The following is a 22,562-nucleotide window of genomic DNA, read 5'->3' as shown; positions in this document are numbered from 1 at the left end:
AAATGGGAAAAATTATGGATTAACAATTGGCAGATGACAAGACCGACCGCATTCAAGGAAAACCAATTAAAAATGTTCTACAGGTGGCACCTATCGCCAGAAAGACTTGCAAAAATGTTCCCAAAAACCTCTCCAATATGTTGGAAGTGTAAAAAAGAAAGAGGCATGTTCTACCACCAATGGTGGACATGCACACAGGCAAAAAAGTTTTGGAATAAAATAACAAATTGGTTAAAAGAAATAGCAAATGAAGAAATCGGAAAAAACCCCAGAATTATATTTATTGGGTATTTTTAATAAAAAAAATAGAAAAAGAAGTAAGATACCTAGTTATACATATACTAACAGATGCCAGAATAGTATATGCCCAACAGTGGAAAACAGATAAAATACCCCCCCCCTCCTTTTCTATGTGGCCCGTCAAAGGAAAAGCAAATGCCACTGGAATTGAAAATTCTACGTAGATTCTAAGTTACGAAACAACAGTATTCCCAGCAGCATCCAAATATACATGTATGGTTTGAAACGTAGCAAGGTAGGGTTTCAATTGGCCATTCATAAAGGCCATGCTAGCTGGGTTTTCTGGGAACTACAGACCCAGTGGTATGCTGAAGCCAGCTCATACAGGATTGCAAAAGCTGATTGTTAAATTTTCTGGCATTCTGTGAGCCACTTGAGAGCAGAGCTGAGTCACAATGGAGCATGCTGATTAGCTGTTCAGTGGCTAGTAGCGCAAACACTGTGGCGGCAATGGATCTGGAGAGCCAGTTGCTAAACATTTACCAGCACACCACTTATCTAGACCCAGTGTATGTTTGGAAAGTACCAACTTGGGGGAGATTGGTGTACGTGGTTTCCTCCCCCTCCTCCCAATCCCATGTGTGGTTTAGTCTTCTTAGTTCAAGTTGGACTTTTCAATCTTTTGCTAAACAGTGCCAGTCTTATTGCCTGTTCATATTTGTCCCCATCCTTTTTTCCTTTCCTTTCTATTCCCCAAGTTTTCTTTTTATTCCCCAAGCAACTTTTTTAGTTGGGTGCTACCATTGGGACATACAATGATTGCCTCCCTGAAACAAATGAAATTTGAGGATGTCTTTATTTTCCTTTTAGGGTTTGAGAAGTCTTATGGAAATAGGTGTGACAGGTATTCCTGGTGACTTAATGCATTTGCTTTTTGCAACAAATTGTAAAAGAGGAAGACATCGCCCTTTGAAAATTACCGTTTGGTTGCTGATGTTGTTGAGCTCTGGGAATTGCAAAAATATTTCATAAGTGGTCCAAGGGCTGTAGGATGCCCACTCCTATATGGTCCTTAAACGGTATGCATAGAACCAGTGAAGGGGTACCAAAGTTTTTACTACCACACAGTGATATGCAGGATGCCCTGCATTTTCTTTCAACATCTTTCAGTGCAAATTGGGTGCTCTGGGGTGGAGCTCCATTTTTGCTACCCCACTGCGTTTGCCCCCTGTCCGGGCAGTAGCCCACCCCTGGATAGAACCCAGCACCCTGTCTAGTAAGGATAATGGAAAAACGGTGATTTCATATTTAAAACAAAATGTATCATATCCTCATGTTGTTATGTAAGAGCTCCCTGGTTTAAGGACATTAAGCAGTACCCTACATTTTATCTAAAGAATCTCGAGCTTAAAGTAGGAAGGGATTTGATTCACTGCACTTGGTAGTCTGTTGAGTGGATGTGTGAAACAAGTGCTCTTACTTGCTTTCTTGAATCTTGCAGTAGGTAAAAAGTGGCTTTGCCTTAAGAAATCAGATTTGAGATATCATTTATTTATTTGTTTATTTACTTATTCAATGTTTTTTAATGCCTCTCTTCTCCTTAGACTCAGGGCGGCTTACAACATGTTAGCAATAGCACCTTTTTTTAAACAGAGCCAGCATATTTTCCCCACAATCTGGGTCCTCATTTTACCCACCTCGGAAGGAAGGAAGGCTGAATCAACCTGGAGCCAGTGATGAGATTAGCATCAGATCCAGCATTCAGAAGCCACTGTGCTTTAGGAGAAAGTTTCCCAAATAATCTGGGCAACGAACCATACTAGATTGTCTTACTTCTGGTTTTCAATTTATCTAATTGCCAGGAATGGGCAATTAATTTTCTCAAGGCGCCCCATGAGAAACAGAGACTCTTGTGGAGGGCTGAACAAATAGGGCTGTAAAGGTGTGTAGCCATGCACACACATGTATATTTATGTATATTTATAGCATGTGTATATGTGTGTGTATGTGATTGGGTAGATATACCCTTTCTCTTGAGACTAGGCAATAGAATTTCATTTTTAATGTGGGCCAGGGGGTTCACAGTAAACAACAACAACAGAGTTGGAAGGGACCTTGGAGGTCTTCTAGTCCAACCCCCTGCTTAAGCTACTTCATACAAATGGTTATCTAACATCTTAAAAACTTCTAGTGTTGGAATATTCCCAGCTTCTGGAGGCCAGCTGTTCCATTGTTTAATTATTCTAACTGTCAGGAAATTTCTCGTTAGTTCTAAGTTGCTTCTCTCCTTGATTAGTTTCCACCCATTGTTTCTTGTCCTTCCCCCAGGTGCTTTGGAGAATAAGTTGACTCCTTCTTCTTTATGGCAACTTCTGAGATACTGGAAGACTGCTATCATGTCTCCCCTGGTCCTTCTTCTCATCAAACTAGCCATGCCCAATTCCTGCAACTTTCCTTCATATGTTTTAGCCTCTAGTCCCCTAATCATCTTTGTCGCTTTTCTTTGCACTGTTTCTAGAGTCTAAACATCCTTATTGCATCACTATCTTATTATTTATAAGATAAAAGTTATCTTATCTTACATACATAAATTGAGAGAAAAAATTGTTATTTTCAAAATAAAAACAAGCCAAGTGGGCCAAACAGGGATACCCAAAGGGCCGAATGTATCCAGGGGCTGCAAAATGCCCATTTCTAGTCTTGATTATAAAGGTCTATGTCCAGTCATGTCTAGGGATGGGTGCTGAACACAATTTCTTAGCTGAGGGACTTAGCATTATCCAAAGATACTTTCCATAATCACGTGGCCAGCATGACATTAGCTTCTCACCAAAGTGGACCCATTTATCTACTTTACTTTAGAGACTTTTTAATATTAGATTTGTGATGCATTGTTTTTTATTATTGTTGTGAGCCACTCCGAGTCTGCGGAGAGGGGTGGCATACAAATCGAATCAATCAATCAATCAATCAAATAAATACATACATACATACATACATACTTACTTACTTACTTACTTACTTACTTACTTACTTACTTACTTACTTACTTACTTACTTACTTACTTACTTACTTACTTACTTACTTATGAGCCGGGGTGGGGCAGCAGGTAGAGTGCTGTACTGCAGGCCACTGAAGCTGACTGTAGATCTGTAGATCAGCGGTTCAAATCTCATCACTGGCTCAAGGTTGATTCAGCCTTCCATCCTTCCAAGTGGGTAAAATGAGGACCCGGATTGTGGGGGCAATAGGCTGGCTCTGTTAAAAAGTGCTATTGCTAACATGTTGTAAGCCGCCCTGAGTCTAAGGAGAAGGGCGGCTTAAAAATCAAATAAATAAATACTTTCATTTGCATGCTTTTGAACCACCAAGTCAGCAGGAGTTGGGGCAAATAGTGGGAGCTCACCCTGTCGTGCAATGCTCAGGTCTCAAACCTGTGCTGTCAGCTTTGCAGCAGACAAGCTCAGCATTTTTAACCGCTGAGCCATCGGGCTCCCTTCGATCTATATCATATGCCATTGAAATCATAACATCCCCAACATATTCTGAGATCCAGGGTCAGCCAGCCACACTAATTACAGCAGAAGACTTTGGGGAATTGTTGTAGCTACAGGCTTTGTTTTGTATATTTCTTCCTCTTGCATTTTTGGAAATACTGGTTACTTTTCTTCTGTTGTGACTGCCAGAGACGTTCATATTGTCTAAATATAGTTGCTTGCGAAGTCATTCTAATTGTGCCCTGTGCTGGTGCTTCGCTAATCTGCCAGGTTCCACAAAGAACACTGGCTTCTAGTTTTGTTGTGGTCCTTGACAATGTTCAGTTTTAGAAACCCAAGGTTGCTAATCATACATCTCCTAGGTAATGTTTCTTTCTAGCCCTCCTCTTTCCCTGATAGGTTCCTTAGAACAGAAAAAAAAGGGAGGGGGCATAGTTTGAGATTGCTCATTCATTTCCTCCTTGTTGCCTGTTGATCTTAATGAAGACTTAACGAACTCAATCTGTATAGTCTGGAGGACAGAAGGAAAAGGGGGGACATGATCGAAACATTTAAATATATTAAAGGGTTAAATAAGGTCCAGGAGGGAAGTGTTTTTAATATGAAAGTGAACACAAGAACAAGGGGACACAATCTGAAGTTAGTTGGGGGAAAGATCAAGAGCAACATGAGAAAATATTATTTTACTGAAAGAGTAGTAGATCCTTGGAACAAACTTCCAGCAGACGTGGCTGGTAAATCCACAGTAATTGAATTTAAACATGCCTGGGATAAACATATATCCATCCTAAGATAAAATACAAAAAATAATATAAGGGCAGACTAGATGGACCATGAGGTCTTTTTCTGCCGTCAGATTTCTATGTTTCTATGTTTCTATCTCTAGCTAATCTGAGCCTCTGATGACTAAACCAGCCTTCCCTAATCTGGGTTCTTTCCAGAGGTATGGATTTCGAAATCCAGCCAGTGAAGCCGTTGCTGAAAATTCTGGGAGTTGAAATCCACATACATTGGAAGATTCCCCACTTTAGGGAAGTGCCTTCTCTCCAAAATGGAGTAACTGCTTTCTTTTAAACTAAGTTGTGAACGAGAGAGGGGTGGGAGAGAGAGAGAGAGAGAGAGAGAATGAGGAGGATGCAGCTTGAATTGAGAACATCTCTCCCAAGGGCTCTGTGGAACCTGGAGCCAGCTTGGCTTGGAAGTGGGACTTTGGCTGTCATTCTTCAGCTGCTTTGCTTCCTCTTGCATTTGGTCTCTCTGACAATGCTGCCTGAAGCCAAGCCTTTCTCTCTCTCTCTGCCTCCCCCCCCCAACTCTGTTCTGTTCCTGGCACCCGTGGGCTACCTTACATACCCACTGATGCTCATCTGCCCCACTTGGAAGGGGTGTGGGTGGAGGCAAAGTTAATGTTCACAGGGAGCTGAAAAGGAAAATGGGACAGGGTGGAGAGGAGGGTGTTCGCGTAAGTGTGAGAATGACTATTTCAGACTTCAACTCTGCAGGAAATGCTTGGCGTGACTTCAGCTGCCAGAAGTGAGGGAACAATCTGAACTGCCCTGCTTTTTTGGGGGGTGGGGGTGTTAAATCCAACTCCTCCAAGGCTCTTTTGCAGTGTAGGCCTCTGATAAATGGGAGGTGTAGTCTTCCTGTTCTCATTTATTTCCTCTTTGGAAAAAAAAAGACTTTCAAGCTTCGGTTTGATGGGGGGAAAGGTTGGATCTATTCTCCACCATTTAGTCAGGAAAGCAGCTGGAGGTGAGAAGGCTCTGCCCCATCCACCTGCAGAATTTGAAAGCCCAAGGGTAGGACTGTCACTCTTCCTCCTTGCTGCAGGCTGCTTTCCTACTTTCCTGCAGAGAGCGGTGTCAAGGCTTTTAAACGGGAGGCCTAATTGGGAAAGCCTGAAGCCTCTGCTGTGACACCCTGCCTCCTGTTAATTCTGGTTTTAAGCAGAGAGCACAGCCCGTATCTGCAAGCAGGGAGCAATGCTGGCAATTCCTACAGCAAGAGGCTTGAATGAAGAGGCCCCAGACAGCCTTCGTCTGCCTCCTTCCTTCACTCTGCCTTCCGGGGATTTCTCTTTTGCTTTCTGTTGTAAACCAACTCCTTAGTATGTTTCTTCTGGGTTTGCTAATTCCAGCAGGTAGCTTCCCTTGGCCATGCCTAGCTGGCATCTTCACGTGCTGCTTGTCATGCATAGCATGTAAATGAGCAAGAGCAATGCTGCCATCTAGTGGCCACTCATCCCAAACAGCAGCATTTTTTTTGTTCTAAGAATCCAACGTGTGTGTGTGTGTGTGTGTGTGTGTGTGTGTGTGTGTGTGTAAAAATGAGAGTTGTGGTTACTTTTCCTAACCAGATTATCTACGGGAACATCTTCTGCCTTGTGTACCCCAGCAACTGGTTCAGTCCCACAAAGTCAGCCTTCTCCAGGTCCCATCAGCCAGACAATGTCATCTGGTGAGACCTAGGGGAAGAGTCTTCTCTGTGGCGGCCCCGGCTCTTTGGAATGAACGCCCTCCGGAGATACGTATTGCCCCCTCCCTCCTGGCCTTTTGCAAAGTTTTGAAGACCCATCTCTGCCGGCAGGCATGGGGGCCATGAGCATCGAGATCAATTCCATCCGTTGCCATGAGTGATTGATTAGGTGAACGTGGATGGTTGTGCTGGGATGAATGGGGCTTTGTACATTTTTTTTTAGTTTTTTCATAGTAATTTTTAATATTAGATTTCTATACATGTGTATTGTACTGTATTTATTATGTTGTATGAGAATGGTGGAAGGTCTTAAGCATAAAAAGTATCAGGAAAGACTTAATGAACTCAATCTGTATAGTCTGGAGGACAGAAGGAAAAGGGGGGACATGATCAAAACATTTAAATATGTTAAAGGGTTAAATAAGGTCCAGGAGGGAAGTGTTTTTAATAGGAAAGTGAACACAAGAACAAGGGGACACAATCTGAAGTTAGTTGGGGAAAAGATCAAAAGCAACGTGAGAAAATATTATTTCACTGAAAGAGTAGTACTGTAGATCCTTGGAACAAACTTCCAGCAGACGTGGTTGGTAAATCCACAGTAACTGAATTTAAACATGCCTGGGATAAACATATATCCATGCTAAGATAAAACACAGGAAATAGTATAAGGGCAGACTAGATGGACCATGAGGTCTTTTTCTGCCATCAATCTTCTATGTTTCTATGTATGCCGCCCTGAGTCATTTGGGAAGGATGGCATAGAAATCAATCAAACAAACAAATACATTTCTCTCTTCCAATATAAAATGGAACCTGGTGTGTATTAGAGAGGGAGAGAGAGAATTTGATTAGTGTCACTTCTTACACCTAAAGAATCTCTTGCGTTTCCGCTCACACTCACATTTCTCTTTTTCCTTGTGGAGGAAAATGGCAGTACGGTGGTGCATAGATGGGGAAGATGGCCCAGGGTAAAAGGGAAGGTTGCCTCTTTCCAAGCAGAACTGATACCATCAAACTAACAATCCGTTTTCCACAGTACAGTGATCCCTCGAGTTTCGCGATCTCGATCTTCGCGAAACGCTATATCGCGATTTTTCCACCCGATGACGTCACACTCTTCCTTCCTTTCTCATCTTTCTTTCTCTCTCTCTTTCTCTCTCTTGCTTCTTCCTCTCTCACACTCTCTTCCTCCCTCTCTCATCTCTTTCTTTCCTTCTCTCTCTTTCTCTATCTCTCCCCCTCTTGCTGGCGGGCGGCGGGCGGGCGAGCGGGGGCATCAGCGAGGAGCCGGGGTTTCCCCTTTGCGTGGGCGGCTGGGAAACTCCGATCTTTGTCTGCTCGCTGCTGCTGCGCCGAGCAGATCAGCTGCTGGGCGTCCGAAGGAACCTTCCCTGGGTCTTCCCCCTCTTGCTGGCGGGCGGGCGAGCGGCGGGCATCAGCGAGGAGCCGGGGTTTCCCCTTTGCGTGGGCGGCGGGGAACGCAAACTCCACCATCTACGCATGCGCGGCCATAGAAAAAAAGGGCGCGCATGCGCAGATGGTGTTTTTACTTCCGCAACCCTACATCGCGAAAAATCGATTATCGCGAGGGGTCTTGGAACGGAACCCTCGCGATAATAGAGGGATCACTGTAGTTGCGCTTTATTAAAAACTGAACACCGCAGGAGATATAGCCACAAGAGAGCATGGGGGGGGGGGCTTGTTTGTATCCCAGGAATCCGTGTCCTTAATCATTTCCAACCATGCTTTTCAGATCAAGACCCTGCAGTTCAAGAAGTGGCTGATAACCGTGACAGACCCAAATCGATGAATGAGAAAGAAGAGGTGGAACAGCCACAGATCAAAGTTCCCATGGATATGCCTAAGAGAGAAGACAAGGAGAAACCAAAGGAGGAGGTACAACTGGACCGGCCTGATCAAGGTAGCGTAGAATTTGAACTTAAAAAGAAGCTAGAAATATAAAAGTAAGAGAAGCAACAGATCCACAACTTGTTATAATTTTTCTAAGTTCCCATTTATTTATTCATTCATTCATTCATTCATTCATTCATTCATTCATTCATTCATTCATTCATTCATTTATTGGATTTGTATGCCGCCCCTCTTGGTCAGAGAGAGAACTTTGTAAATACACGTCAATTGTACTTCACCAAAGGTGTGGCTTTCTGTGCCATTCTTGATTGAGAGAATGTGTTTCTTTTCACACAGGCATTGCACAACCTGTGGGTGAAGCCCATCGCCATGAGCCACCAGTGCCACGCGATGGGGTAGCAGTGGACGAGGGTCAGGACCAAGAGGAATCTGAACAGAATCGGCCACCAGCGGACAAAGAGGTCCTGGTAGAGAGCAATGCTATGGCGGAGAAGGGAGAACTTAAAATTGTTCCTAAAAAAGACGATGAAGAGAATGGCCAGAAAAAGCTGGAAGGCCAGCCCATAAAAGACCCCAAGCCAGCGCCGGAGGGGGTGGTACACAAGGATGACCAGTCTCCTCGCAGAGACAGTGAGCTGGAAAAGCAGAATGAGAAGAGAGACAAGGCCCTGGGTGGGAAGAACGATGCCAATTTGCAAGTAGACGAACGTGGCAAAGAAAGAGTAAAATCCATGGAGAAGGAGAATGAAGCACGTATGTACTTTTCTCTGCTTCTTTTGGTTCCGGGGAAGTTTAATGTATTATTTGGTCTTCTGAGATTTTGCATTTATACACTCGACATAAATTATTACAGAAATTGATTGGTGCCATAGAACGCCTGAAAGAACTGCAGAGACAATTAAAGACACACCCAGAGCTGAACTGCTATAGTCTGAGCTGGGCTTTTCAAGAATTTTTCCAAAATTCCTACTCTATTGACCTTCCTTATTCACAGCTGTTTTTTGCCCCAAGACTTTTATTTATTTTTATTTAAAATGTCCACTTCGTGCCAGTGTTTTCTCCAGCCTGGTCGCATCCATTACTGAAAGAAAGAAGTCTACTTTTGCAACTTTTAAAAAAAGTAGATTGTATATCCCAAGAAAAATAATTATGAATTGTTTTGCTTGCACTTTAAAAAACAAATACTTATGTGTAAGAGGGAAATGTAATATCTTATACTGATGAATTCCTAAGTTTCTGTTTGCCCTGACCTAAAATCACAATTTTTCTTTGTATGGGGGTACCCATGAAGAGCCCTTTCAGTCATTGTTTGGGAAAGGGGCTGCCCTAAATTGTTGGCCATGGTGGAGTCTGTGGCTTGGCTCTTGTGCAGTTCCGCACTTCTTTGCTAAGCATCAGGTGCTACACCATTCTGGTCATTGGGGATTCACAGCCCAGTCTTGACAGGGGCCTCATTGTACAAGTGCATTGCATAGCTCTCCAGAGCTAGGGCTTGAATTTTAATAGGCTTAGGCAGTTAGCAGTGGTTTCTTGCTAGCAGGCTATAATTTGTTTGTTTGTTTGTTTGTTTACTTACTTCTGTAAAGAAGGGGGATAAAACCTTCTTCAGATATATTAATGATAAGAAGAAGAAAAACTGCGGCATCACGAAGCTTAGTACCGGGAATAATACATGCATTAATGGGAATAAGGAGATCGCTGACCATTTCAATAGCTACTTCTGTTCAGTTTTCTCAAAAGACACCTTACAAAATAATACTATAGAGGGATATAGCATTGCTTCCAGCTGTACGGATTCAGCTCCAGTGATCTTAGAAGGCGATGTCTTAGAAGAACTTGAACGATTAAAGATAAATAAGGCAATGGGTCCAGATGGCATCCACCCCAGAGTTCTTAAAGAACTCAGATCTGTCATTGCTACCCCCCTGACTGATTTGTTTAACCAATCCTTGTTAACAGGAGAAGTTCCTGAGGATTGGAGAATGGCCAGTGTTGTGCCTATTCACAAGAAGGGCAGTAGAGAAGAAGCTGGTAACTACAGGCCAGTTAGCTTGACATCAGTTGTAGTTAAAATGATGGAGACACTACTCAAAAAGAGGATAAATCAGCACCTAAAAAACAATAACTTATTAGACCCAAATCAGCATGGCTTTACTGAAGGCAAATCATGTCAGACTAATCTCATTGATTTCTTTAACTATGTCACAAAAGTGTTGGATGAAGGTGGTGCCGTGGATATTGCCTACCTGGACTTCAGCAAAGCCTTTGATACGGTTCCACATAAAGAGCTGATAGATAAATTAGTGAAGATTGGACTTAATCCCTGGATAGTTCAATGGATTTGCAGCTGGCTGAAGCGTAGACATCAGAGAGTTATTGTTAATGGCGAGTATTCTGAGCAGAGTCAGGTTACAAGCGGTGTGCCACAAGGGTCTGTTCTGGGTCCTATTCTTTTTAATATATTTGTGAGTGACATAGGGGAAGGTTTGGTAGGGAAGGTTTGCCTATTTGCCGATGACTCTAAAGTGTGCAATAGGGTTGATATTCCTGGAGGCGTCTGTAATATGGTAAATGATTTAGCTTTACTAGATAAATGGTCTAAGCAATGGAAACTGCAGTTTAATGTTTCCAAATGTAAAATAATGCACTTGGGGAAAAGGAATCCTCAATCTGAGTATTGTATTGGCAGTTCAGTGTTGGCAAATACTTCAAAAGAAAAGGATTTAGGGGTAGTGATTTCTGACAGTCTCAAAATGGGTGAACAGTGCAGTCAGGCAGTAGGGAAAGCAAGTAGGATGCTTGGCTGCATAGCTAGAGGTATAACAAGCAGGAAGAGGGAGATTATGATCCCACTATATAGAATGCTGGTGAGACCACATTTGGAATACTGTGTCCAGTTCTGGAGACCTCACCTACAAAAAGATATTGACAAAATTGAACGGGTCCAAAGACGGGCTACAAGAATGGTGGAAGGTCTTAAGCATAAAACGTATCAGGAAAGACTTAATGAACTCAATCTGTATAGTCTGGAGGACAGAAGGAAAAGGGGGGACATGATCGAAACATTTAAATATATTAAAGGGTTAAATAAGGTCCAGGAGGGAAGTGTTTTTAATAGGAAAGTGAACACAAGAACAAGGGGACACAATCTGAAGTTAGTTGGGGGAAAGATCAAAAGCAACATGAGAAAATATTATTTTACTGAAAGAGTAGTAGATCCTTGGAACAAACTTCCAGCAGATGTGGTAGATAAATCCACAGTAACTGAATTTAAACATGCCTGGGATAAACATATATCCATCCTAAGATAAAATACAGAAAATAGTATAAGGGCAGACTAGATGGACCATGAGGTCTTTTTCTGCCGTCAGACTTCTATGTTTCTATGTTTCTATGTTTCTACTTACTTACTTACTTACTTACTTACTTACTTACTTACTTACTTACTTACTTACCTACCTACCTACCTACCTACCTACCTACCTACTCACTTACTTACTTACTTACTTATTTGATTTGTATGCCGCCCCTCTCCACAGACTTGGCTGTTAAATATTTTTTTAATGACTTTTTCTTCTGCAATCAATTTGGATAGAAACTGCAAAGAGAATGGAAACGGTGGGGGCCAGGGGCAGAGAACATCTGTCATTTTCTCTGCTCCATCCAGGAAATATCTATGCGTTTCTTCTTTTCAGTTGATAAAAAAGAGGTGGTTTCTTCAGAGAAGCTTGGTCCAGCCCAAACTGAGCCGAGGGAGGTTCGTAATGCAGAAGAGAAGTCAGAGAACAAGCTCGAGGGTAAGCATTGTCCTTTGTCCACAGAACAGATGTGTATACATAGGCACGTGTGCACTCACTTGCACACATACACATACGCACTAAGGTTACCATCTGCTTCCCTGGCAGCCTTTGGTGTCTGGGTGTTGTGCTGTATATACCTAATTGTACCATGAAGGAGAAACTAGATAAAGGCTAGGCTGCAAGGCCAGGCAATCTTATCTTGAGATAATCTCAGAACGTGTAATCTGAGGCTACAAGCACCAGAGCAATGCAATCCTATCATTTTGGTGAAGGGCAAATAAGCAGCTCTTCAAAGAGCCATTTGCTTGTCATGGAGTCACATTCCATTTACAACTACAGCTAAGTGAATGAAGAGCCTTCTCAGCCAGGATCCCCAGTTCCTCAAAATAGATGTGATTGTATTTGGGGTGTGTGTGTGTGTGTGTGTGTGTGTGTGAGTGTGTTGCAACTGAGTAGGCTATATTTTAAAATGGAGCAGCCTCATCTCTCTTCTTTTTTCCCCCTTTCTTTTCTCTCAACTCTTCAAAAGTCCTCAGCATTAGGAGAGCTGTTGGGCTTCAGAAGTTTATTTATTTTATTTTATTTATTTATTTTGTCCAATACATAATACACATTGAAGAGAATAGATATGTAATAATATAAGTAAAGAAAATAATAGAATAAAAGAAAAGAAAAGATATAAAAGTATAGGTGAACATATTTGAAAGGAAGAAAAGATAAATGAGATAAGGAGAGACAATTGGACAGGGGACGGAAGGCACACTGGTGCACTTATGCACGCCCCTTACTGACCTCTAAGGAACCTGGAGAGGTCAATCGTGGATAGTCTAAGGGAAAAATGCTGGGGGTTAGGGGTTGACACTACTGAGTCAGGTAATGAGTTCCACGCTTCGACAACTCGGTTGCTGAGGTCATATTTTTTACAGTCAAGTTTGGAGCGGTTAATATTAAGTTTGAATCTGTTGCGTGCTCTTGTGTTGTTGCGATTGAAGCTGAAGTAGTCATTGACAGGTAGAACGTTGCAGCATATGATCTTGTGGGCAATACTTAGATCGTGTTTTAGGTGATGTAGTTCTAAGCTTTCTAGACCTAGCATTGATAGTCTGCTTTCATAGGGTATTCTGTTTCGAGTGGAGGAGTGAAGGGCTCTTCTGGTGAAGTATCTTTGGACATTTTCAAGGGTGTTGATGTCCGAGATGTGGTATGGGTTCCAGACAGATGAACTGTATTCAAGGATGGGTCTGGCAAAAGTTTTGTAGGCTCTGGTGAGTAGTGTGAGATTGCCAGAGCAGAAGCTGCGTAGGATCAGGTTAACAACTCTAGAAGCCTTTTTGGCGATACTGTTGTCTTCCCTTTTCCATCAAAATGCAGTGCCTGCCATTCTGACAACTTAAAACATAGCAGGGTCCTGTTAGAAGTCCCCAAATGCTTGTTTTATATACTGCATGAAGGCAGTGAAGGCCGTAGCAGATTTCCTAAAAATAGTTTTGGTCTTGCCAGTTCTCTTGTGTTTTGAACATTCCTATCTACATTTGGTTCAGCAATCCTCCAGGCATATGAAAATGATTTTGTCCCCCTTGCCAGTCAAAAATCTTCTGATTTCCCCAGACAGTTTGCCAATGGGGTTAATGCTGAGGCAAACTGATTATTACCTTATATCCCTTTTCTCTAATCTGTACCCCTGCTGGCAATTAGCTTTACATTAATTTCTTCCCCGTTGTCTTAATAAACATTTAATATGTTTGTAAGTTGCTAAGCAAGAGATTGTCAGGTTGCTGATATATAACCGGTTGTTCCAAAATATGTTTGCTTGTTCTGGAAAAGAATAGCTCTTCCTGAATTGTCTTGTGGGCCCCGAAATTGTTCTGAACTAAGTAAGGCCTATGATGTTCAATGGAGCAGCACTTGTATTCTAAAGTAAGCGTTTCCTATTTAGTTTTAGTGTAGGTAACCACCAGGACTCTTCCAGGGGGTTGTAAGAACTCTTGAATGCATGATATTTATTTTTTTATTTGTTTGTTTGTTTGTTTGGATTGGATTGGATTTGTATGCCGCCCCTCTCCGTAGACGTGGGGTGGCTAACAACAATAATAAAAACAGCATATAACAAATCTAATATTTAAAATAACTTTAAAAAAAACCTTATTAAAAACCAAACAAGCACACACACAAACATACCATGTATAAATTGTATAGGCCTAGGGGGAAAGGATATCTCAGTTCCCCCATGCCTGACACGATAGAGGTGGGTTTTAAGGAGCTTACGAAAGGCGAGGAGGGTGGGGGCAATTCTGATCTCTGGGGCGAGCTGGTTCCAGAGGGCCGGGGCCACCACAGAGAAGGCTTTTCCCCTGGGTCCCGTCAATCAACCTTTTTTTGTCAACGGGACCCGGAGAAGGCCAACTCTGTGGGACTAACTGGTCGATGGGATTCGTGCGGCAGAAAGCAGTCCCGGAGATATTCTGGTGATATCTTATGCGTGCAGTATGTATGCTAAGAATGAAATGGTTGTGAACTCTGAGGAGAAAAGAAAGATTAAAAAGGAAGATGTCCCTGTATTAAAGAGGAAAAGCAGCATTTAAAAGATGTGAAAACTTGATGAAAGCAAGAGGGCAGATTTCCCCCAAATGGATTTCCAGATATGTTGGAGGTATAGTTCCTAGAATTCCTAGCCATTTGTGGTTTTCGTTGCCTTCAGACGCCTCTACTTACAAACTTTTCTAGGTAAGATTTTTTTTGCTTCTTCTCAAGAACCATTTTCCACTTACAAACCTGAGCCTCTGAAAGTGTAACTGGAAAAGGCAGGGAGAAGCCTCTGTGGGGCCTCTCTAGGAATCTCCTGGGAGGAAACAGGACCGGAAAAGGCAGGGAGAAGCCTCTGTGGGGCCTCTCTAGGAATCTCCTGGGAAGAAACAGGACCGGAAAAGGCAGGGAGAAGCCTCTGTGGGGCCTCTCTAGGAATCTCCTGGGAGGAAACAGGACCGGAAAAGGCAGGGAGAAGCCTCTGTGGGGCCTCTCTAGGAATCTCCTGGGAAGAAACAGGACCGGAAAAGGCAGGGAAAAGCCTCTGTGGGGCCTCTCTAGGAATCTCCTGGGAGGAAACAGGACCGGAAAAGGCAGGGAGAAGCCTCTGTGGGGCCTCTCTAGGAATCTCCTGGGAAGAAACAGGACCGGAAAAGGCAGGGAGAAGCCTCTGTGGGGCCTCTCTAGGAATCTCCTGGGAGGAAACAGGGCCTCCACCCTCCCTGTGGGTTTCCCCAATCGCACACATTATTTGCTTTTACATTGATTCCTATGGGAAAAATTGCTTCTTCTTACAAACTTTTCTACTTAAGAACCTGGTCACGGAATGAATTAAGTTCCGTGGGATTTAACAGGAAATAGGTGGTACCACTGTACCACCTATTTCCTGTTTACCCTGCAAACATTTCAAGTCCCAAGAAGGTTCCACACCTGTTTCCACTCTGATTCAGGTGACTCAGGATACAGGCAAACCCCCAAATAGCCTCAAGGAGTCTCAGAGTGCTAAGAATACGAATCTTTCCATTCCCCACCAGTTAAAACCAAAGAAGTTTCTTGGATGAGAAGCAAAAAGTTTTCAAAGGGGAAAAAACAACCAAGAAAGTTCATTCGTCTTCGGGTGTTGAGTTGGACGGGGGTGGAAGCACCTTTGGGACAACTATGACCTGGATGATTATGTATCTCCATAGACATTTTGTCTTCAAGAGACTCCTGTGTAGGTGTGTGTGTGTGTGTGTGATTTGTGCCACCCCTGGAAAACTCCATGTAGTTTTCTTGGCATCTTTTGAGGAAGCAGTTTGCCTTCTCCTTCTTAAGGCTGTGAGAGAGAGATAGACTAGTGCAAGGCCAGTCAGCTGGATTTGTGCCTAAGGCAGGATTCACTCTCTTCTGGCTCCCAGGATGATTCTCCCCTTTCATCAGGGTTAGTGAGAATTCTGGGTGCTGCAATCCTAACTGATGGCGGACACCAATTTTGGGGGGAAAGCTGCTATAGAAAGCTGCTTGGGATATTTATTTATTTATTTATTAGATTTGTATGCCGCCCCTTTCCGTAGACTCACTTTATATATGTTCTCACTTGCTTCCTATGAAACACCAATGACCACATTATCTAAGAATGTAAAATTGCTCTAAATAATACCCAAGTGAAACAGGAAATATCCCTAGACTGCTTGGGAGGGCAGAACTACACCTTTTAAAGTCTATTTCTTTCCCTATAGTTGCTTTACTTATTTAATAAATCAGAACAGATAGTAAAAAAGTAAAATTATAAAATAAATAAAAGGATGCCATACTGTGATAAGGAAATGTAGGGATCCCCATACCTGTATGGATGTGGGTGTTTTACTTGAAGGCATATTTCTTCCTAAGTCCAATTCTTTTGACTACGTGACTGTGAGAATCCTTTTGTTTTTAAGTTCCCACTTTGCCGATTTTTACTACCAGGAGAATGTATAGTTTGCTGGATTGTTACTTGATTTAACCTTTGGGGAAAGAGTTCCTTTTCTGCTTATTTGCATGGAATGTTATTGATCTTCATGGTGTAGATCAAGAAGGTTTGCAAGACGATTCAGGGTAATAATTACCCTTTCTGGCAAAGCCTTTCTAGAGAGTGTGCTTCCTGATTTTCTCCTTGAAGATGTACAGTAGATCACACGAATAGATTCCTTCTAGCCTCAGTTTCTTCCCCCCCCCTCCCCTCCAGGAGATGAGGAGAAGCAACTAGACCATGCCGTCCTGTTGCAAGTGATAAAGGAACAGCAGGTTCAGCAAAAGCAACTCTTAGATCAGCAGGCAAAATTGTTAGCAGTGATTGAGGAACAACACAAAGAGATCCACCAGCAAAGGCAAGAGGACGGAGGCGAGGAAAAAGCAAAGCAAGGTAACACCCCACCACACCCCCATACATAAGCATGGTCGAAAGTTGCTCCTGGAACTGCTCCCTTCTCCACTGCCCTCTCCAAGCAATAGATTAAAAATTATCTTAATTCTGGAAGCTTAAGAAAGCAGCCTGCTTTATGACCTGAACGTGCTGGCACACACATACACACACTCTCTCTCTCTCATACACACACACACATGGCATTGGGGAGCGAAGTAGAAGGAAAATGATATTAGAGTTTGATGAAATCTCCATGCATCCCAGCACTTATTTCAAAACTATAGGAAGACTATAAACTTTAAAACAGAGGTATTGCTTAAGACACATGCTTATATCTTATTTATAATTTCACAATTAATGCAGTAATTTTGGTAGTCAGTTTAATGTTTCCAAATGTAAAATAATGCACTTGGGGAAAAGGAATCCTCAATCTGAGTATTGTATTGTCAGTTCTGTGTTAGCAAAAATTTCAGAAGAGAAGGATTTAGGGGTAGTGATTTCTAACAGTCTCAAAATAGGTGAACAGTGCAGTCAGGTGGTAGAGAAAGCAAGTAGGATGCTTGGCTGCATAGCTAGAGGTATAATAAGCAGGAAGAGGGAGATTATGATCCCCTTATATAGAGCGCTGGTGAGACCACATTTGGAATACTGTGTTCAGTTCTGGAGACCTCACCTACAAAAAGATATTGACAAAATTGAATGGGTCCAAAGACGGGCTACAAGAATGGTGGAAGGTCTTAAGCATAAAATGTATCAGGAAAGACTTCATGAACTCCATCTGTATAGTCTGGAGGACAGAAGGAAAAGGGGGGACATGATCGAAACATTTAAATATGTTAAAGGGTTAAATAAGGTCCACGAGGGAAGTGTTTTTAATAGGAAAGTGAACACAAGAACAAGGGGACACAATCTGAGGTTAGTTGGGGGAAAGATCAAAAGCAACATGAGAAAATATTATTTTACTGAAAGAGTATTAGATCCTTGGAACAAACTTCCAGCAGACGTGGTTGATAAATCCACAGTAACTGAATTTAAACATGCCTGGGATAAACATATATCCATCCTAAGATAAAATACAGGAAATAGTATAAGGGCAGACTAGATGGACCATGAGGTCTTTTTCTGCCGTCAAACTTCTATGTTTCTATGCAGTGGGGAGGGTACTGAGTGACTCTCCAAGGGCCTCTGGGACAAATGTTTTGTTCATGATAAGAGTTTTCTAGTTTGCTAAATTGTGTCTACAGTAACTGAGAGCTCTCCACTTCTCTTTGCAATAGAAATCCAGCTGGAACATGGCCTGGCTTTGACCAAGAGTAAAGAGAGAGATCACCTTGACAACAAAATGGAAAATGCTCCCAAGAATATACCAAGTGATAACCTGGGTCATCCTTTGCATCTGCCTGAGAACCAACCCCAAGATCCTGATGAATTTAAAAGACATCAAGACACTGGTCCAGGACACTTAAAGCCTATACAAAACAAATTAACTGAAGCTCCTCCTCCTAAAAATCCTATGGCTGAGATAAACGATGATGAGAAAATCGTACACCACCAAGCTAACGCACACCACAAAGAGGAGTTGGAGCCAATCAGGAGTGATTCACTGGGAGCTAGGCCCGATGGACCCCACCAGGAAAAACACGCGAAGGCTGAAGAGTTGAAAGGGCAGGAGATTCAAGGGGCAAACAAGGTTGAGAAAAGAAAGGAGGCGGTGAAAAGGGGTGAAAGCCAAAGAGAGATACCAGGGATAGCCAACATCCATGGTGCTGAGGGAAAGATTCCTCGTAAAGCTTCTGAAAGCGAGTCCCTTGCCAAGGAGGTCAAAAAAGACTCCCATGATCCAGACATTCTACTTAAACCAAAGATTGCTGATAACGCACCAGGGAAATTGGAGAGCCAGGAAATTGTGAAAGGTGGGGAACGACAGAGTTTACCTTTGGACCAGGTTGACAGGTTACAGGGCCAGGAAGCCAAGAGTAAAGAGAGGGCAGACACTGGAGCCCATCATCCACAGCTGGGAAATGGCAATGATCAAGGCCATGATTCAAAGAGAGAACAAAGGATCCCAGAGAGATTGCAAGAAGCTGACAGTGACCACATCTTACAGGCAGACAAAGTTAGACCTGAATCCAGGGATTACGAAAAGGCCAAACCCAACAGAGACCTCAAGCTACAAGCAGACCTGGAACTGCGGCGCAAAAGGCGAGATCTGGAAGAAGAGGTGGGAGGTGTAATATTTGGACTTAATCCCGTCCCAGATGTGAAAGTCAACGACCTCCGTAGTGCATTGGACACTAGGTTCAATCAGGCAGCAGAAGGTGCCCAGCAAGCCCTTCACAGCCGACAGATTAAACAGATACCAGCGGAAGAAGAGGCGTGAAAGTCTCCGCACTCTGAGGAAATGTAGGACTCCACCAGCTGCTTAAAACTGTCTGTTACTGCCACTGGTATATATAACCCTTGGCAGCCCAGGTCAACTGACTCGATCTGAACTGAGCCCTGGTAACTGAGCATTGCTCGCTCTGGAGGAAAAAGGAGAATTTCCATGTTGCCAGCCAATTTCATTCTTCAAAATGGCCTCTCCTCACGCTGCTGGTAGCTTGTGTGCAAAACCCATCTGTTTTCTGGGCTCTGAAAATGCTTTACGCTCGCCATCTTTCCAAAGAAGCATGTACATTTTTAGTCCTGCTCAGATACTTTTTAACTGTTTAATTTCTGCGTCCAGGATTAGTCTGTTGACTTATGTGTTGTTTTATCTCGTAAAACAACTTTTATCGGGTATCTGGATGTTACCTTCCCTTAAACTAATGTTTGGATTTGTGTCCTGCCGTTTGCTAAATGGGTTAATTTGGCTTTTGGAAGTGGTTGCAAGATGATGAAAGGAGTTCTGTAAACGTCTGAAAAGGGACCATCTCTTCAAAGATAAATTCTTAATGTGGACTTGATTGGTAACAAAGTCCATGTTTACAGCGACTTACAAACTGCTCTGATCTTCTTCAACCAGGTCCAGTTTTAGCAATAAAGTTAACATTTCCCTCCATTTTTGGTTATCAAAATATAGGTCTGTTTTTTTTAAAAAAAACATACCTGTCTTAAGTGCATTATGGAACCATACTGTGCATAAAAGCTTTGCAAGATGCTTGTCTAAATCAGGAGAGGCAAAGTTGGCTCTTCTATGACTTGTGGACTTCAACTCCCAGAATTCCTGAGCCAATCATGCTAGCTCAAGAATTCTGGGAGCCAACTTTGCCTACCCTTGGTCTAAATGAAATCATTTCAAGGGGGCACTATTAGTGTAAGCCATCTACCTCTTTCCTCCATTTTATGAGTGTATATAGGGTAATTTAAAGCTTGTCCCTTCTATTTTTTCAGGAGACTAGTATGCGAAATCTGTTAGTCGTGTCCTAGAGGTGGCAAGCTTCGACATTTGAACCTCATTGATTTGTTCTAGGTGCCCCTTAACAGTCCCAAGGATTGTGTTCACAAATGATACAGCAGATTTAAGCTCTTGACATTTGATTGTCACTAATATCCAGGTTTATTTGGAATTTGGCTATAAACAGGTAAGTATCAAAGTCAGTTATCAGTTTATGTTCCTAGAATAAGAAGAGAAAAATAAAGTGGATGTTGCTTCTGGAATGAAATTTGGCCTGCAACATGAAATTGAGATGGCGAGGCAGGTGGTGGTGGTGAAATGCCATTATCGTATCTTTCCTGTCAAGGGTATTTGCTATGTTACAATTCAGGGAGACAGAGAAATGTGGCTGGTATCACTTGACTATTATAGGGGGTATTTTTCCTTGTTACAAACATTATTATTCTAACTTCAGGCATCTCATCCGTCCTGTTTGACCATCGTATTAAACTCTGATTTTAGGTGTTTGTAATAAGCTACAAAGGGCCTTCAGTTTATCTATAATCCCCCCCAAGCCTCCACCAACAAAGGCCACATGATGTTTGGAAGCTTGAGCTTCTGTTTGGTCAATTAATTTCCAAAATAAATTATGGTCTTTGTGTATCAAACTATGGTTAATGCTGTCATGGCTCAATGGAAGTCATAGTTAAATGAAAATTAGAGATTTCAAATTCTTTTGCAAGCCATATTTGAGAATGATATATGTGTGTTAGATTCATGATCATCACGCTAAACCAGGAATAGCCAAGATGATAGTTTTGGTCATTTTGGATTATAAAACTCATAAATTCAATCAGCATGACCAGTGATTACAGTTGTTATAGTCCAAAAAGCTTGCAAGGCATCAGTTCATCTATGGCCGAGTTGAGAGAACAAAATTTCCTAACCAAAATCCCCAGATGTTTTGCTACTTTCTGAGTTGGCTGGGCATCTTGGAATTAAAGAGTCGGGGGGGGGGGAGCTGGGGGGAGACAGATTTAATATGATATTCCACATGACCATTGAACAGTGCTGCCCAAAGCACAATTACAGTAATTTGTGGTTGGATCGCTGTTACTTTCAGTATGTAAATATGATTTATTTTATTTTATTTTGTAAATATCAGCCAAACTGCTTTAATACGAAGGGCTATGAACGCCCTGTCATAGTTTCTCTGGACACAGGGTGACTGTCTGCTATAATTGAAGGACCAAAGATACTTCTGGCATTCCTCCATAGAACGACTCAAGTTTTTTTTTTAAACAATCCATCTCCAAGCAATTACAAAGAAAGACACAAGACGGAAGGCAGCAGTCCTGGATTTCATCAGGAATTCCTCATTTGCTGCCACAGCAAAATGTCCAATTTGCAGGGTTGTAACAATGACCAGTTCCAGGGATTATGGCTAACCTGCACAAATCAATAAAAAACACTTGAAGCATTTTACCAAAGCCTCTTTTTTCCCCCCCTTATTGGAAATGGCTGGTTTTTACAACACAGGACACCAAGATTGCTTAGTTGCAGACAACTGAGGTCGTATCTGTTGATCTTGATGCATTTTCTAGCTTTTACACTCTGGTTTAATTTTTGGATGCCATCAACAAAACTAACTCACTACTAGTTTCAAGTAATATTAATCACCCTCATGAAAACAATTGTACTTGTGCCCAGCCAGAGTACAATCCAATTATTTTCAGAGACATGGTTATAATGAACTGACAGATTTGTACAAGATATTGATATATGGTATTTAATACTTTCATAAACTTTTTCTGCACAAGGGCAGTGTTTCTCTCTCCCTCCCCCTCCCATCAACTAATATTGGTCCACTGGTTGTGACAGGAATTGACCAATGAACCGGCTTGTTGCCTGAGCCTGACTTATGGGCCGCAAATGACTGGACCAAGATCAGCCAGCCGGTTTTCATTGCCTATGGCGAGACTAGAATTCAAAGTTTCCAGCTTTCTAGCCTGGGGCCTTAACCATTTAATATTTTCACTAACATTCACTAATACAAAGATAAACATTTGTGTTTTGTGAACCAAAGTTGCATTCTAGAAATCCTCCTAGTTGATATTTGTCTCTAGATCTGACCAGAGTCTGACAAATCCTTTAGGAGTTTTAGAAACTCTGGTTGCCTAGCATTCCTAGCCAGCCAAGAGGTAGAACTCTGTCCCAATCTTCATATTGTTACTAGTCAGATCTTGAGTTCTTCCGTGGAACCTTGGCACATATACGCAAACACATTTTGGTCCTTAGGCAATTTCACTGATTAGATTTTCCTCCCCCCAAAGCTTTAGTGAGGAAATTCATATTCCGAAGGGAAATCAAATATCCAAAGTTGCAAATATCAGGATTTTTTTTATATACCATAACT

At 42.2% G+C, this 22,562-nt stretch overlaps 1 protein-coding gene across 3 annotated transcripts in view; it reads left to right on the top strand.

Moving 5' to 3' along the window:
* SLC38A10 (solute carrier family 38 member 10) overlaps positions 1 to 21,631 on the top strand; it is a 127,415-nt gene extending 105,784 nt beyond the window's left edge. Inside the window, exons 12-16 of one of the 3 annotated variants that reach the window (XM_070740192.1) lie at positions 7,970 to 8,137; positions 8,425 to 8,841; positions 11,784 to 11,885; positions 16,615 to 16,791; positions 18,069 to 21,631. In XM_070740192.1, coding sequence (XP_070596293.1) covers positions 7,970 to 8,137; positions 8,425 to 8,841; positions 11,784 to 11,885; positions 16,615 to 16,791; positions 18,069 to 19,171 — 1,967 coding nt within the window. In that variant the 3' untranslated portion in view covers positions 19,172 to 21,631. The remainder of the gene's footprint in view (positions 1 to 7,969; positions 8,138 to 8,424; positions 8,842 to 11,783; positions 11,886 to 16,614; positions 16,792 to 18,068) is intronic. The other 2 variants (XM_070740193.1, XM_070740194.1) reach the window with 2 other exon arrangements.
* Positions 21,632 to 22,562: the final 931 nt, after the last annotated feature.

Source organism: Erythrolamprus reginae, chromosome 2 (genome assembly GCF_031021105.1).
Source record: "Erythrolamprus reginae isolate rEryReg1 chromosome 2, rEryReg1.hap1, whole genome shotgun sequence".
Classification (NCBI taxonomy): Eukaryota; Metazoa; Chordata; class Lepidosauria; order Squamata; family Dipsadidae; genus Erythrolamprus; species Erythrolamprus reginae.
This window is presented reverse-complemented; position numbering and strand designations above follow the sequence as displayed.